Genomic DNA, 11,943 nt, shown 5'->3' on the forward strand with positions numbered 1-11,943 from the left:
TCTGTTTTTAAACCTGCTACCATACCCACCACCTTGGGGACTGCTGGAGTGCCCTCAACCAGCACTGCTCCCGTCATGGTCCTTAGTTTAATGGCTGCTGGCCATTATATTTCCAAGACTCATTAGAGTCACCACTACCGTAATTACAGCAACCAGAACTTCATGGTCAGCACCATCGTGGTTTTCATATTGTTGTCCCTCACTCCCATAGCCTCCTCTGTTCCTGTATCCAGTACCACTGATAGTGGTCACCATTACCTCTAGCATAACACTCGTGCTGCCACCTCCATCACTGTAGCTTCCTGTCCACTGGAATTTCCACCATGGCCAAAATTACCTGTTACCTCCAAAGTGTCCTCTACAACCCCTGAGTACCCAGATCCACCCCCAGGACCTCTCTGATCCAGCAGACCACCTCTCACATAGGAAGGCCTTTGCATTCACAGTTTGTACCCATTAGTATTTTTTTTTTTTTTTTTTTTTTTTTTTGGTTTTTCGAGACAGGGTTTCTCTGTGACTTTGGAGCCTGTCCTGGAACTAGCTCTTGTAGACCAGGCTGGTCTCGAACTCACAGAGATCCGCCTGCCTCTGCCTCCCGAGTGCTGGGATTAAAGGCGTGCGCCACCACCGCCCGGCCCATTAGTATTTTTGAACATAATTTTTACCAACTATCTCATGGTCATAATTCAGAAGAGCAAATTCTCTCCCTTTTCTATTCTATCCTAGCTTTATGGTTCAATCTTGCCATACTTTTTCAAGGTGTGCCCCCCCCCAGTTAATTTTCTGCATCTGTCACACCACCCACATTTTCTAAACTGATAAGGGACACTAGGCTTTAAAATCCTTTTTTGGTTCCACTATCAACCTTGTGTAATTGAGTACACACTGCTGTCTCTACCTCTTAGCACAAGACTAAGTCACAAAATGGGGGGGGGGGGGCTGGAACATTTTGTTTGGGAGTCTCTCATTACCATCTGATCTGTCAAGATGTTTTCTTTTTTTTTTTTTTTTTTTTTTCAAAAAGATGTTTTCTTAAACTATTGTCTGTGGTTCTGAAGCTTAGGACACCAGTAAACAGCTTTTGCAGCTGCCCTGCTTCCTGTGGATCTTGACCTTCTATTTCAAGTTCTGAGAACACTACTTGGAGGCCAGTCTAGGGTACATAGCAAATTCCAGTCCAGGCTAAACTATAGCTCAAGACTGTTTCCAAAAGCAGACAGGTAGACAATCAAATACTGGACTCCTCTTCTCTCCAGCTTTGTTCTTTTGTTTTGTTCTGCTTTGGGGATGAGCAAGAAGACTGAATTTTCTGTGTTAAAATTCTGCTGTGCAGCTGGCCTTGGGTTTACATCATGTCTTCTGTCATTGCCCCTGAGTGCTGGGGTTGCAAGTATGGGCCACCACTCACTCCTCTAGCTCCTCCTGTGGCTTTACTGTAATCCTGATTAACATGCAACTTTGACTTGGTATCTTAAACTAGAACTTTCTAGTTCATCCTTAAGACTTAAACAATTGGATAAAGTTTATTTGTCTTACTGGATTAATACTCCCAGAGCCTTGAAACTTGTTCTTATCTACAGGATGAGAATTAACTATAACAGCTGAATTATAGCTGAGTGCAGCTAACTGGAGGCATTTACCTTCATTCATAGTTTTCCCAACCCCAACAATTGTCATTACTGTTAGCAAATTTATATTTTAGGTTGCAAAATGACAAAGTAAAAATAGACATAAGGGGTAAGGCATGTGTCTCAGTTGTAAAGAGCTTGCCTAACATGCTCAAAGCCCTGGGCTCAGACCCCAGCACCACATAAACTGATCATGATGGAAACCAGAGGAACAGCGTGACCATGGGAGACCCTATCTCCAGACATATCTGTCTTTCAGATCTCATCGTGTATATATATGATTTCTTAGTGAGCATATTATTATAATTAGAGCAGTTTGTTCAAACAGTGCATGTGGCTTTGATCTACAGATGAAGCTGCTGAACCTTTACATCAAACGTGCACAGACGGGCTCTGCAGGAGCTGACCCTACTACTGATGTTTCTGGACAAAGTTAGTGCTGCAGATGGAGCCTCCCAGGTCTCTGAAAAGGCAACTGCCCGCCCTCCTCAAGGAAAGGAAATTCTCAAGTACAGCTTTGGGGACTAAGCTACCCTTTCCCAGTTCTAGCTTTTTGTTTTGTTCCGTTTTGTATTTTCTGTAACAGAGGGTGTCCTCAGTCTGCATGTGACTTTATGATAGTTATTCCAAATTCAGGAAGAGCAGTATTAACATCAGTTGATCACTACAAAGTAATTTTTTAATCTAATTCACCATTTCACATGTTTGTACTTTGTCTTCCCATTAACCTTTGCCAGTGTTATGATTGTATAAATTTTTTTAAATGCTGGTTAAACAGGAATGCTTCAGGCTTTAAAAGTTTAACAGTCTAAACTTTTCATTTTGCCTTTGTTCAACTGCAGAAGAATATTTTTATTGCTACTTTGAGTTTTGTTCCGTATCATGTCCTATGCTAGAAATATTGACAATGATGTGAGACAAAGCAGGGCTACTTGGAACTCCAGCCAGACTCCATTGATGTGGCGGTGGTACGTGTCATTAGCTGCGACTTCTTTGGGATGACCTCAAAGAGAAATGTCCTAGAATCAGCCAGTTCTGTAAGACTGATAGTGTCTTTGGTTCTTGATCTTACCACCTTTGTTCAAAGCCGTGCCCCTTCTCTGACCCCGAAAGAAAACTGCACCAAATCACCTGCCTGGGTTTCCATGGGAATTATTAAAATGGAAGGTTTTGTTGCAGAACTTTTTGGTTTATCTTTGTTGTGAATGATGCTTTTTGTTGTATTTATTAATATCAAACTCACTTATGAATAGACTTGATAATGGAAACAGATGAGAAAAATCAAGTGCATGTGTGTCTTTGACTGTCTTCTGTTTCTTAGTTGATAAACTAATTATTGCCATGGGAGTCAACTAGCACCTTTTTTGTTGAATGATGGAACCTGGTTTCCTTTGACCATGAAATTGTCTTATGAAAACACTGATCCTGATGAGAGAGAAGATGGTGCCGAGGCTCTTGTCCAATGGGCTCACACTTTCTACCTCCTCAGGGCTGACACTTTAACTGACCCGCTGCCTGTAGTGTCTTGGAAAACTACTTTAAGGTGATGTTTTGTTACCTTCTAACATTTTTTTTAAAATCACTTCTGCTAAAGCTATTATTTTTATGTGCAGCCAGCTTTTAAATATTACCAGTTTGGGTAAAATACCAAATGAGGTAATTTGGAACCAGGATACTATTAATTTCTCATTTTGACCTTTTTTTGTTTTGTTTTGTCTTTTGTTTTTTCTAATCCTCACATAAGGTGAATTTGACTGGAAAGCAAATGACTGTTAGGGAAGCAGTTTGCTATTGTTACAGAGTTATCTATACTTTGTTCAGCTGAAAAAAATTGTAGAAATGTATGTAAAGAACTTAAGCCAAGAGAACTGGACGGACGATTGGTTGTAGACTTTTCCCTTCCTTTGTTTTTGTTCTGTTCTAGCAGCAAGGAAAAGATATTGCTCCATATCCTCCCCTACCTGTAACAGTTTTGTTTTCTGTTGTTAATGACATTGTGTATTTATAGTTCTATGCTTACTGTTGTGCATATACTGGCAATAAAACTGTACATAACATTACTTGAAAACCTTACCAGTGCAGCTCAGCTATTTCTGACTCACTGTAGCAATAGGTGTGGATTCGTCTATAAACATGAAAGGTCTTGGACCAGTTATGTTCTCATGAATTTTATATGTGCGTTTGAGTTGCAAAGATCAGGAACAACCACCAATATATGTAAGTACATGTGTGTCTTATAGCTCAAACATTGAACTCTGCTTAGTAATATTTTGTATTCAGAGACTTTTAGTATATTTCATAATCATTTTGAATTAGTATATTGATTTAATTTTGACCTCTGCTTTAAAATATTATTTTACTTACTGTTAACAACTGAGTAGATCGATTTAAAATTAATAATAGAATTGAAAAATTAGATCTAGCCCCTGTGTCTGACAGATAATCATACAAAGTTACTGTTTAAATGTCTTCAGCTGAAGAAATGTATCACAGCTGAGAGTGTTCTCTGATAGAATGAATCTCTCCCTGTAGATATAGAAAGGAGATTTATTAGGTCCAGCTAATCCAACAGTTGCTGCCTATGAATGGAAAGTCCCAAGAATCCAGTACTTGGTCCACAGACTGGACATCTCAGCTGATCTTCAGTATGTGCTGGAATCCTGAAGACGTAGGCTCTAAAGCGAGTGAAGTATGGGGATTGCTGATAAGGCAAAGCAAGCAGGCAAAGAGCAAAATCTTTCTTCTGCATCCTTATATAGACATCGGAGAAGGTGTGATCCAGGTTAGAGGCAGGACTTCCCACCTTAGAATGTCTTCACTTAGAATACCAGTAAAGAATATAAGGACGCAAAAATAAGACAGGAAAACATAGAATAGTACTGGGAGGGAGTGAATACTGAAATTGCCCACATTTAATTTCCAATTATTTAAAATATCCCGGCCCCAAAAGGTAGGAGTCAGACAAAAAACTTTATTAACGTGATACAAGGAAATGAATGAACAGACCAGTTGAGGGTCACGGGCTACATCCATAGTTAAACATTCTGTTGCTAGAACTAAACAAGTCATGCTCACACCCCAGACAAAAACATCTGTAGGCAAACCACTCCCTGGGTATAATCCAATGTTATCTTCCTAAAGGAACTGGAACCTTAGTTGGATCCTTAGACTTTTGTTTGAGGTAGAAACATACCTACTTCTCTATTCCTGAAATACAAGGTCTGGCTATTAACCACACTTGTTGACAATAATCTTGGAGAGAACAGAACTCTCTGATCTAAATCTAGGTAAGACCTTTGAGGTAGAAACACAATAACCTTGAAGGACTAGAGGTAAGTTCCAACTCTCTGATCTTTGGTCAGTGTGGAAATAGGCTCATATTTCTGGGCTTCCACATTTTCTCCTTCAGCACATCCCATTCAGAAGTTTCAGGTTAACCCAAGATGGGTTTGTAAAAGTTACTCTCATGAAAAATAGTGATTTGGGATTTTTGTTATTGTGGGTTTCATTACTGTTGTTTGGGTTGGGGTCATTTGGAGACTTTGGTGTTGTTGTTTCCTATTTTAAAGACACAGTCTCATATAGCATGGGCAGCCTCAACCTTACTATATAGCTGAGAATGATCTTGAGCTCCTGGGGATCAAATCCAGAGCTCCATGTGTGCAAGGCAAACATTCTGCTAACATCCCCTGCTCCAGAATGGTGGATTTTACTTCAAAATATGCTATCAACTCCAGAGTCCAAAGAAAGAAATAAAATTTCAAACAAAAGAAAGCACCAGAGGCCAGAGAGTTTCCTTACATGAGTTTTACCTCAGGTCAGCAACAGTGCAGTAACCAAGGAAACCAGACAAATACCTTTAGCAATGGTTGCCTAGTACTAAAAGTCTGAGAGCTGTCTGAGTACTGCATGGCTACACTTGCAGGCAGTGTAATGATTCAGCCACACAACATGACTGACACTTCGGGTTCCAGGGCCACACGTGTACAGACAAGCCCTCAGGCAGAAGTGCCTAATGACCCTGGGAATCTTAAAGGACCCTGCATAAACCCACACACAGCATGGTTGCATCATCTATGTATGATGCAGCTGTGTGAGCCCTTGCATGCATGTGTGAGCTCCATCATCTGCATATAATGTAACCACGCCATCCCCTAGTGTGCATGTGCTAGGCAGCTTGTTTTTTTTTTATTTTTTGAGACAGGGTTTCTCTGTAGCTTTGGAGCCTCCCCTGGAACTAGCTCTTGTAGACCAAGCTGGCCTCAAACTCACAAAGATTTGTCTGCCTCTGCTCTAGGCAGCTTTTAAAAGCTGGACACACCATCTCTCCCTCCCCCTCTCCCTCTCCTCGTTCTCTAAACAGCAAACTCAACAGCAGCAGAAAAGAAAGCAACCCCCCAGCTATCCCATCTCCATAATCCCCCCTCCCCCCCTCTCTTTCTCCATCTTCCTCCCCTCCCCCCGCCTTCTCCCTCCCCCCTCTCCTTCTCTCTCCCCATCTCCATCTCCCTCCCTCCCCTCCCCCCTCTCCATCTCCCTCTCTCCCCTCCCCCGCACACTGACCTTCACCAGACCTGTACATCCCTCCCCCAGTAACTCCCCCAGTAAATTCTTAAACGGTTTTGTTGCATGTTCCATGTTTCCTTCTCACTTGTGCCAGGTAATTTCATTGGTCCCGTGAGACTCAGATGACTCTCCTGCCCTGAGCCCCTCTCCCAGGGTCGGGATCTGAGCCAGGTATTTTTCCACAACAACCACAGGTCCCATCTGCCTCAGCGCAACCTCTATGCATACCATCAGCTTCAATCGGTGAGCTTCCCCATTCTGGTCAGCTTAACCAATTCTCCAAACCTGAGAAATTGACCGTTGAGCTCCTGGCAATCTTCTGGTGTTCCTAGAAATGGGACAGCCCCAACCTTGGCCTTCACAGATACAGTTGAGCCCTTCACTGACATTCATCTCTGGATTGTTTCCCTTATTTGAAATTGTGTTTGGACTACCTAGGGTCAGTCCTCTTGTGATGGAGGATTCTCATTGGCTAATAAACAAACTGCCTTGGCTTTTTGATAGGGCAAAATTTAGATAGGTGGAGTAGACAGAACAGGAAAAAGGAAGTGAGGTAGATGGCTCAGACAGATGCCACGCCTCTCCGAAGTGAGACTGCCATGCCTCTCCTCGGGGAGAGATGCCATGAAGCCAGCCACCAGGTAGACGTCTTGAATCTTTCCCGGTAAGACACCACTTGGTGGTGCTACACAGATTATTAGAAATGGGTTAAAGCAGGATGTGAGAATTAGACAATAAGAGGCTCGAAATAATGGGCCAGGCAGTGTTTAAAAGAATACAATTTGTGTGTTGATATTTCGCGTGTAAAGCTAGCCATGCGGGAGCCAGGGCAGCAGGAACACAGCCCGTCTGCTCCTCACTACACTCCTGCTACTGGGAGCCCAGAGTCCCTCAGATTTTTCTTTTTCTTTTCTTTTAACCCACTCATCAGTGGTCTCCGCCATGGCCTCTCTAGCTTCTGATTCACCCCAACCGGAGCCATTCAGGCTTTAATCTGCACCTGTAGGTCCCAGATGTTCTCCTACAAGCCCTGTGGTGTTTGCCACCTTCACACCCCACTTATAGAGGGGAGAGGTCCCCCTGTAAGCCTTGCATTGCCATTTTCGCGGGTTTTCACAGTTTCAGCTATGGGTAGCAAGCCATCCAAGACCATCAATCCAGCCTCTCCCTGGAAGGGAGGCCTTTTAGAGTGCTGAAAACCCCAGGCCTTGATGCCCAATTTACAGAGTCCCACACTTGTCCATCTTTGTTCAAAAAATGACCTCCTTACCATTTAGATAACAATTTAAAGTGGCCGCCTAACAGCACCTTTGATCCTGATATTCTATGGGAGCTTTCTTTTTTTTAATTTTTTTACTGATATTTATTGAGCTCTACATTTTTTTCTGCTCCACTCTCTGCCCCTCCCCGCCCCCTTCAACCCTCCCCCAAGGTCCCCATGCTCCCAATTTACTGAGGAGATCTTGTCTTTTTATACTTTCTACTTCTCTATGGGAGCTTTCAAACTACTGTCAGTGCACAGGCAAATGGAAGGAATTTCCTTATATCTAAGCCTTTTACTATCTAAACTCTTAGTCCCAGTCTTGTAATCTTACCTTTCATGACATCCATATGATTCTATCTAATAACCTACTTCCGGAAGAGTGCGGTGAGTTTGGGAGCAGGCCAGACTACATGCAGACGAGATTCACCAAACACATACAACACACCCTCCGAGGGCAGAGGCAATCCCCGAGCAGGAACCACACTGGGATTATAACACCCCAGGTGTAATTTTAGCTAGGGACTTGTTTTTGACTTGCCTCCTGGGAAGTCTCCATAAATCTTCGCTCAAGCCAATAAACTATAATAAGCTCTCAGAAGTCATTCAAGATACGAAGGAAAATCCTGCATTTTTGGAATGCCTCACTAAAGCCCTGTTACAATATTCTAACTTAGATCCAGAAACCATGGAAAGCATACAGTTACTCATGACTCACTTTTTTTTTCTCAGTGCTACCCTGACATTAAGGCTAAATAAACTTAGACGTTTGGAGAAAGGCCCCTTGAGTCCACAGGCAGAAGTCTTAGCGTTATACCATACAAGGAATGACAAAGTTCACAACCACCTCTGTCATATGCTAACCACATCCCTCCAACTGGCCAAGGTGACAGACCGCCCAATCCGTGCTGTCTGTGCTGGTTCCTTGCCTCCTGGGACTTGAGAACCACCAGGCCTGTGTTTCAAATGTGGTAGAACTGGTCTCTGGGCCCTAGCAGCATGCCCTAATCCTCATCTTGGTCCCACAAGACCTTGTCCAAGATGCCATAGGGAAGGACTTTGGACAGTTGATTGTCCTCATACACATCGTGGCATGGAGACATCAAACCCAGAAAATTCCCAAGTTGACCTTCTAGGTCTGGCCATGGATGAGTGAGGCTGCCAGGGCTCCTTTGACCCAACCACAACCATCATTTTAACAAGGAACCATGGGTAAATATCACAGTATCAAAACGGACCATCTCCTTTCTCTTGAATACTGGAGCCACATTCTCTCTACTGAGGGAATACTGGGGACCTTCCTCTCCTTCTACTTTCCCTATTGTTGGAGTAGAGGACTGCCTTATCTACCTCAGCAGACCCCACCACTTAACTGTGTTTTTAGGGTTATCTCATTCATTTTTAGTTATGCCGACCTGCCCAGTACCTCTTATGGGAAGAGATTTTTAGCAAAAGTAGGAGCTTCCATTTCTTTTGCTCCTTCCATTTACCTTACCCCAGACTCGCCAACAGCTCCCCTCCTCCTCCTTCTAGCCTCCCAACCTCCCAGCTCCAATGTGGTTTTTTCCTCTACCAGCCTCTCAGGTGGACCCCCAAGTCTGGAACACCCAAAACCCCTCTGTTACTAAACACCATTTCCCCCATTGTTATCCAGTTACAAGACCCTACTAAGTACATTATCCAAGCTCAGTACCCTCCCTCTCCAGAGCCTTAGGGGACTTAAGCCTATTATCTCTGACCTTCTAAGAAAAAAAGCTACTTCGCCCCACCTCTTCTCCCTTTAATACCCCTCCCTATACTTGCTGATGAAAAACCTAATGGACTGCAACCTCGGTAGAACTCTGAAACACATCTTGCTCTAATACTGAGGGGACTTAAGAGGTGAGTGAACAGCCACATGGTGGGACGCCTCACTAAGACCTCCCCAGTGGGACAAAACCTCAAGCCCCTTCCCCAACTCCATTGGGCTTTTCTGTGGCTAGGCTCCCTCAAACCCAAACCCATCCAGCTGCCATTCAAACTACTATCCACACCCTGCCCCCAAACCCACCTATCCTCCTGCAACCTCGGTGGAACTCTGAAACATAGCTTGCTCCAGTACTGAGGGGACTTAACAGGGACCAAGAGCTCGCTACAACAGTGAGGGGATTAAGAGAGAGCACCAAAGAGCAGGCATATAGAGACCTCAGAGAGACAGACATTGACAGTACAGAGCAGACCAAGAAAAACTCCCACCAAATACTCAGATAGCCAGCCACATCAAGGGTTGGACCAAGACGCAAGACGCAAAGACACTGCTGGCCTCATTTGCAGGAAGAGATGGGTAGGCACCAATGCAAGAACTCCTCCAACAACCTAAAAAGCAACAATGATGACACCAGAACCCAGCGGTCACAGAATAGGAAGACTTGATCATCCTAACCCAGAAGATGTAGAAGAAAACTACTTCAAACATAACTTTATAAAATTGATGGAGACCTTTAAAGAGGAAATGAAAACTCCCTTAAAGAAATGGAGTAGAAGACAAACAAAAAATTGGAAGAAACTAATAAATCCCTCAAAGAAAACCAAGAAAAAGCAATCAAACAGGTGAAGGAAACAATTCAAGACTTGAAAATTAAAATAGATGTAATAAAACATAAACTGAGGTAATTCTGGATATGGAAAATCTGGGTAAATGAACAGGAACTACAGAGACAAGTATAACCAACAAAATATAAGATATAGAAGAAAGAATCTCAGGTGCTGAAGATACCATAGAGGAAATAGAGTCATTGGTCAAAGAAAACATTAAATCCAACAAATTCTTAACACAAAACATCTGGGACACCATGAAAAGACCAAAGCTAAGAATAATAGGGGTAGTAGAGGGAGTAGAACTTCAGCTCAAAGGCACAGAAAATATATTCAACAAAATTATAAAAGAAAACTTCCCCAACCTAAAGAAGGATATCCCTATGAAGGTACAAGAAACTTACAGAACACCAAATAGACTGGTTAAAAAAAATTCTATCGCCATATGATAAAACACAAAACATACAGAATAAAGAAAGAATATTAAGAGCTGCAAAGGAAAAAGTTCAAGTAACATATAAAGGTAAACTATCAGTTACACCCGGCTTCTCAGTTGAAACCATGAAAGCCAGAAGGTCCTGGATAGATGTCCTGCAGACACTAAGAGACCACACATACAAGCCCAGACTACTATACCCATCAAAGCTTTCATTCACCACCGATGGAGAAAACAAGATATTCCATGACAAAAGCAGATTTAAACAATACATATCCACAAACCCAGCCTTACAGAAAGTACTAGAAGGAAATCCCCAGCCCAAGGAAGCTAACTGTACCCACAAAAACACAGGCATCTAATAACCTCCCCATCAGCATAACACAAAGAAGGGAAACACACAAATACTACTACCGAAAAATAACCAGAATTAACAACCACTGGTCATTAGTATCACTTAATATCAATGAACTCAATTCACTTATAAAAAGACACAGGCTAAGAGAATGGATACGAAAATAGGATCCAGCCTTCTTTTGTATATATAAGAAATGAACCTCAGCCTCAAAGACAGACACTATCTCAGAGTAAAGGGTTGGGAAAAGGTTTTCCAATCAAATGGACCTAAGAAACAAGTGGGTGTAGTTATCCTAAGATCTAACAAAATTGATTTCAAACTAAAATCAGAAGATATGGAGAACACTATTCTCATAACAGGAACAATTCATCAAGATGCAGTCTCAATCCTGAGCATCTATGCCCCTAATACAAGAGCACCTACATATATAAAAGAAACAATACTAAAACTTATATCACACATTAAACCCTATACACTAATAGTAAGAGACTTCAGCACTCCACTCTCGCCAATGGACAGGTCAACCAGACAGAAACTTAACAGAGAAATAAGAGAGCTAACAGATGTCATGAATCAAATAGACTTAGCAGACAACTATAGAACATTCTACCCAAACACAAAAGAATATACCTTCTCAGCACCTCATGGAACCTTCTCTAAAATTGATCACATATTTGGTAACAAAGCAAATACGTGCTCCACAGATACAAAAAAAATATTGGAGTAACCCCCTGTGTCTTATCGGATCACCATGAATTAAAGTTAGAATTTAACAATAATACTTTTCTCAGAAAGGCTACGAACTCATGGAAATTGAATAGTAAACTACTGAACCACCCCTGAGTCAAAGAAGAAATAAAGACTTCCTTGAATTCAATGAAAATGAAGGCACAAAATAATCAAACTTATGGGACACCTTAAAAGCAGTGCTAAGAGAAAAGTTCATAGCACTAAGTGCCCACATAAAACGGAGAAAGCTCACATTAATGACTTAACAGCAAAGTTTTAGAACAAAAAAAAAAGCAGACTCACCCAGGAGGAGTAGAAGACAGGAAATAATCATATTGAGGGCTGAAATCAACAAAATAGAAGCAAAGAAAATGATACAAAGAATCAGTGA

General features: G+C 42.1%; 1 protein-coding gene across 5 annotated transcripts in view; it reads left to right on the forward strand.

Moving 5' to 3' along the window:
* The window catches only part of Clasp2 (cytoplasmic linker associated protein 2), a 197,881-nt gene extending 194,180 nt beyond the window's left edge, over positions 1-3,701 (forward strand). For all 5 annotated transcript variants that reach the window (XM_038321526.1, XM_038321528.1, XM_038321527.1 and 2 more), the window contains one exon: positions 1,979-3,701. In XM_038321526.1, the coding sequence (XP_038177454.1) occupies positions 1,979-2,065 (87 nt within the window). In that variant the 3' untranslated portion in view covers positions 2,066-3,701. The remainder of the gene's footprint in view (positions 1-1,978) is intronic.
* The last annotated feature ends 8,242 nt before the right edge of the window (positions 3,702-11,943 follow it).

The sequence above is a fragment of the Arvicola amphibius genome, chromosome 3 (assembly GCF_903992535.2).
Source record: "Arvicola amphibius chromosome 3, mArvAmp1.2, whole genome shotgun sequence".
Lineage (NCBI taxonomy): Eukaryota > Metazoa > Chordata > Mammalia > Rodentia > Cricetidae > Arvicola > Arvicola amphibius.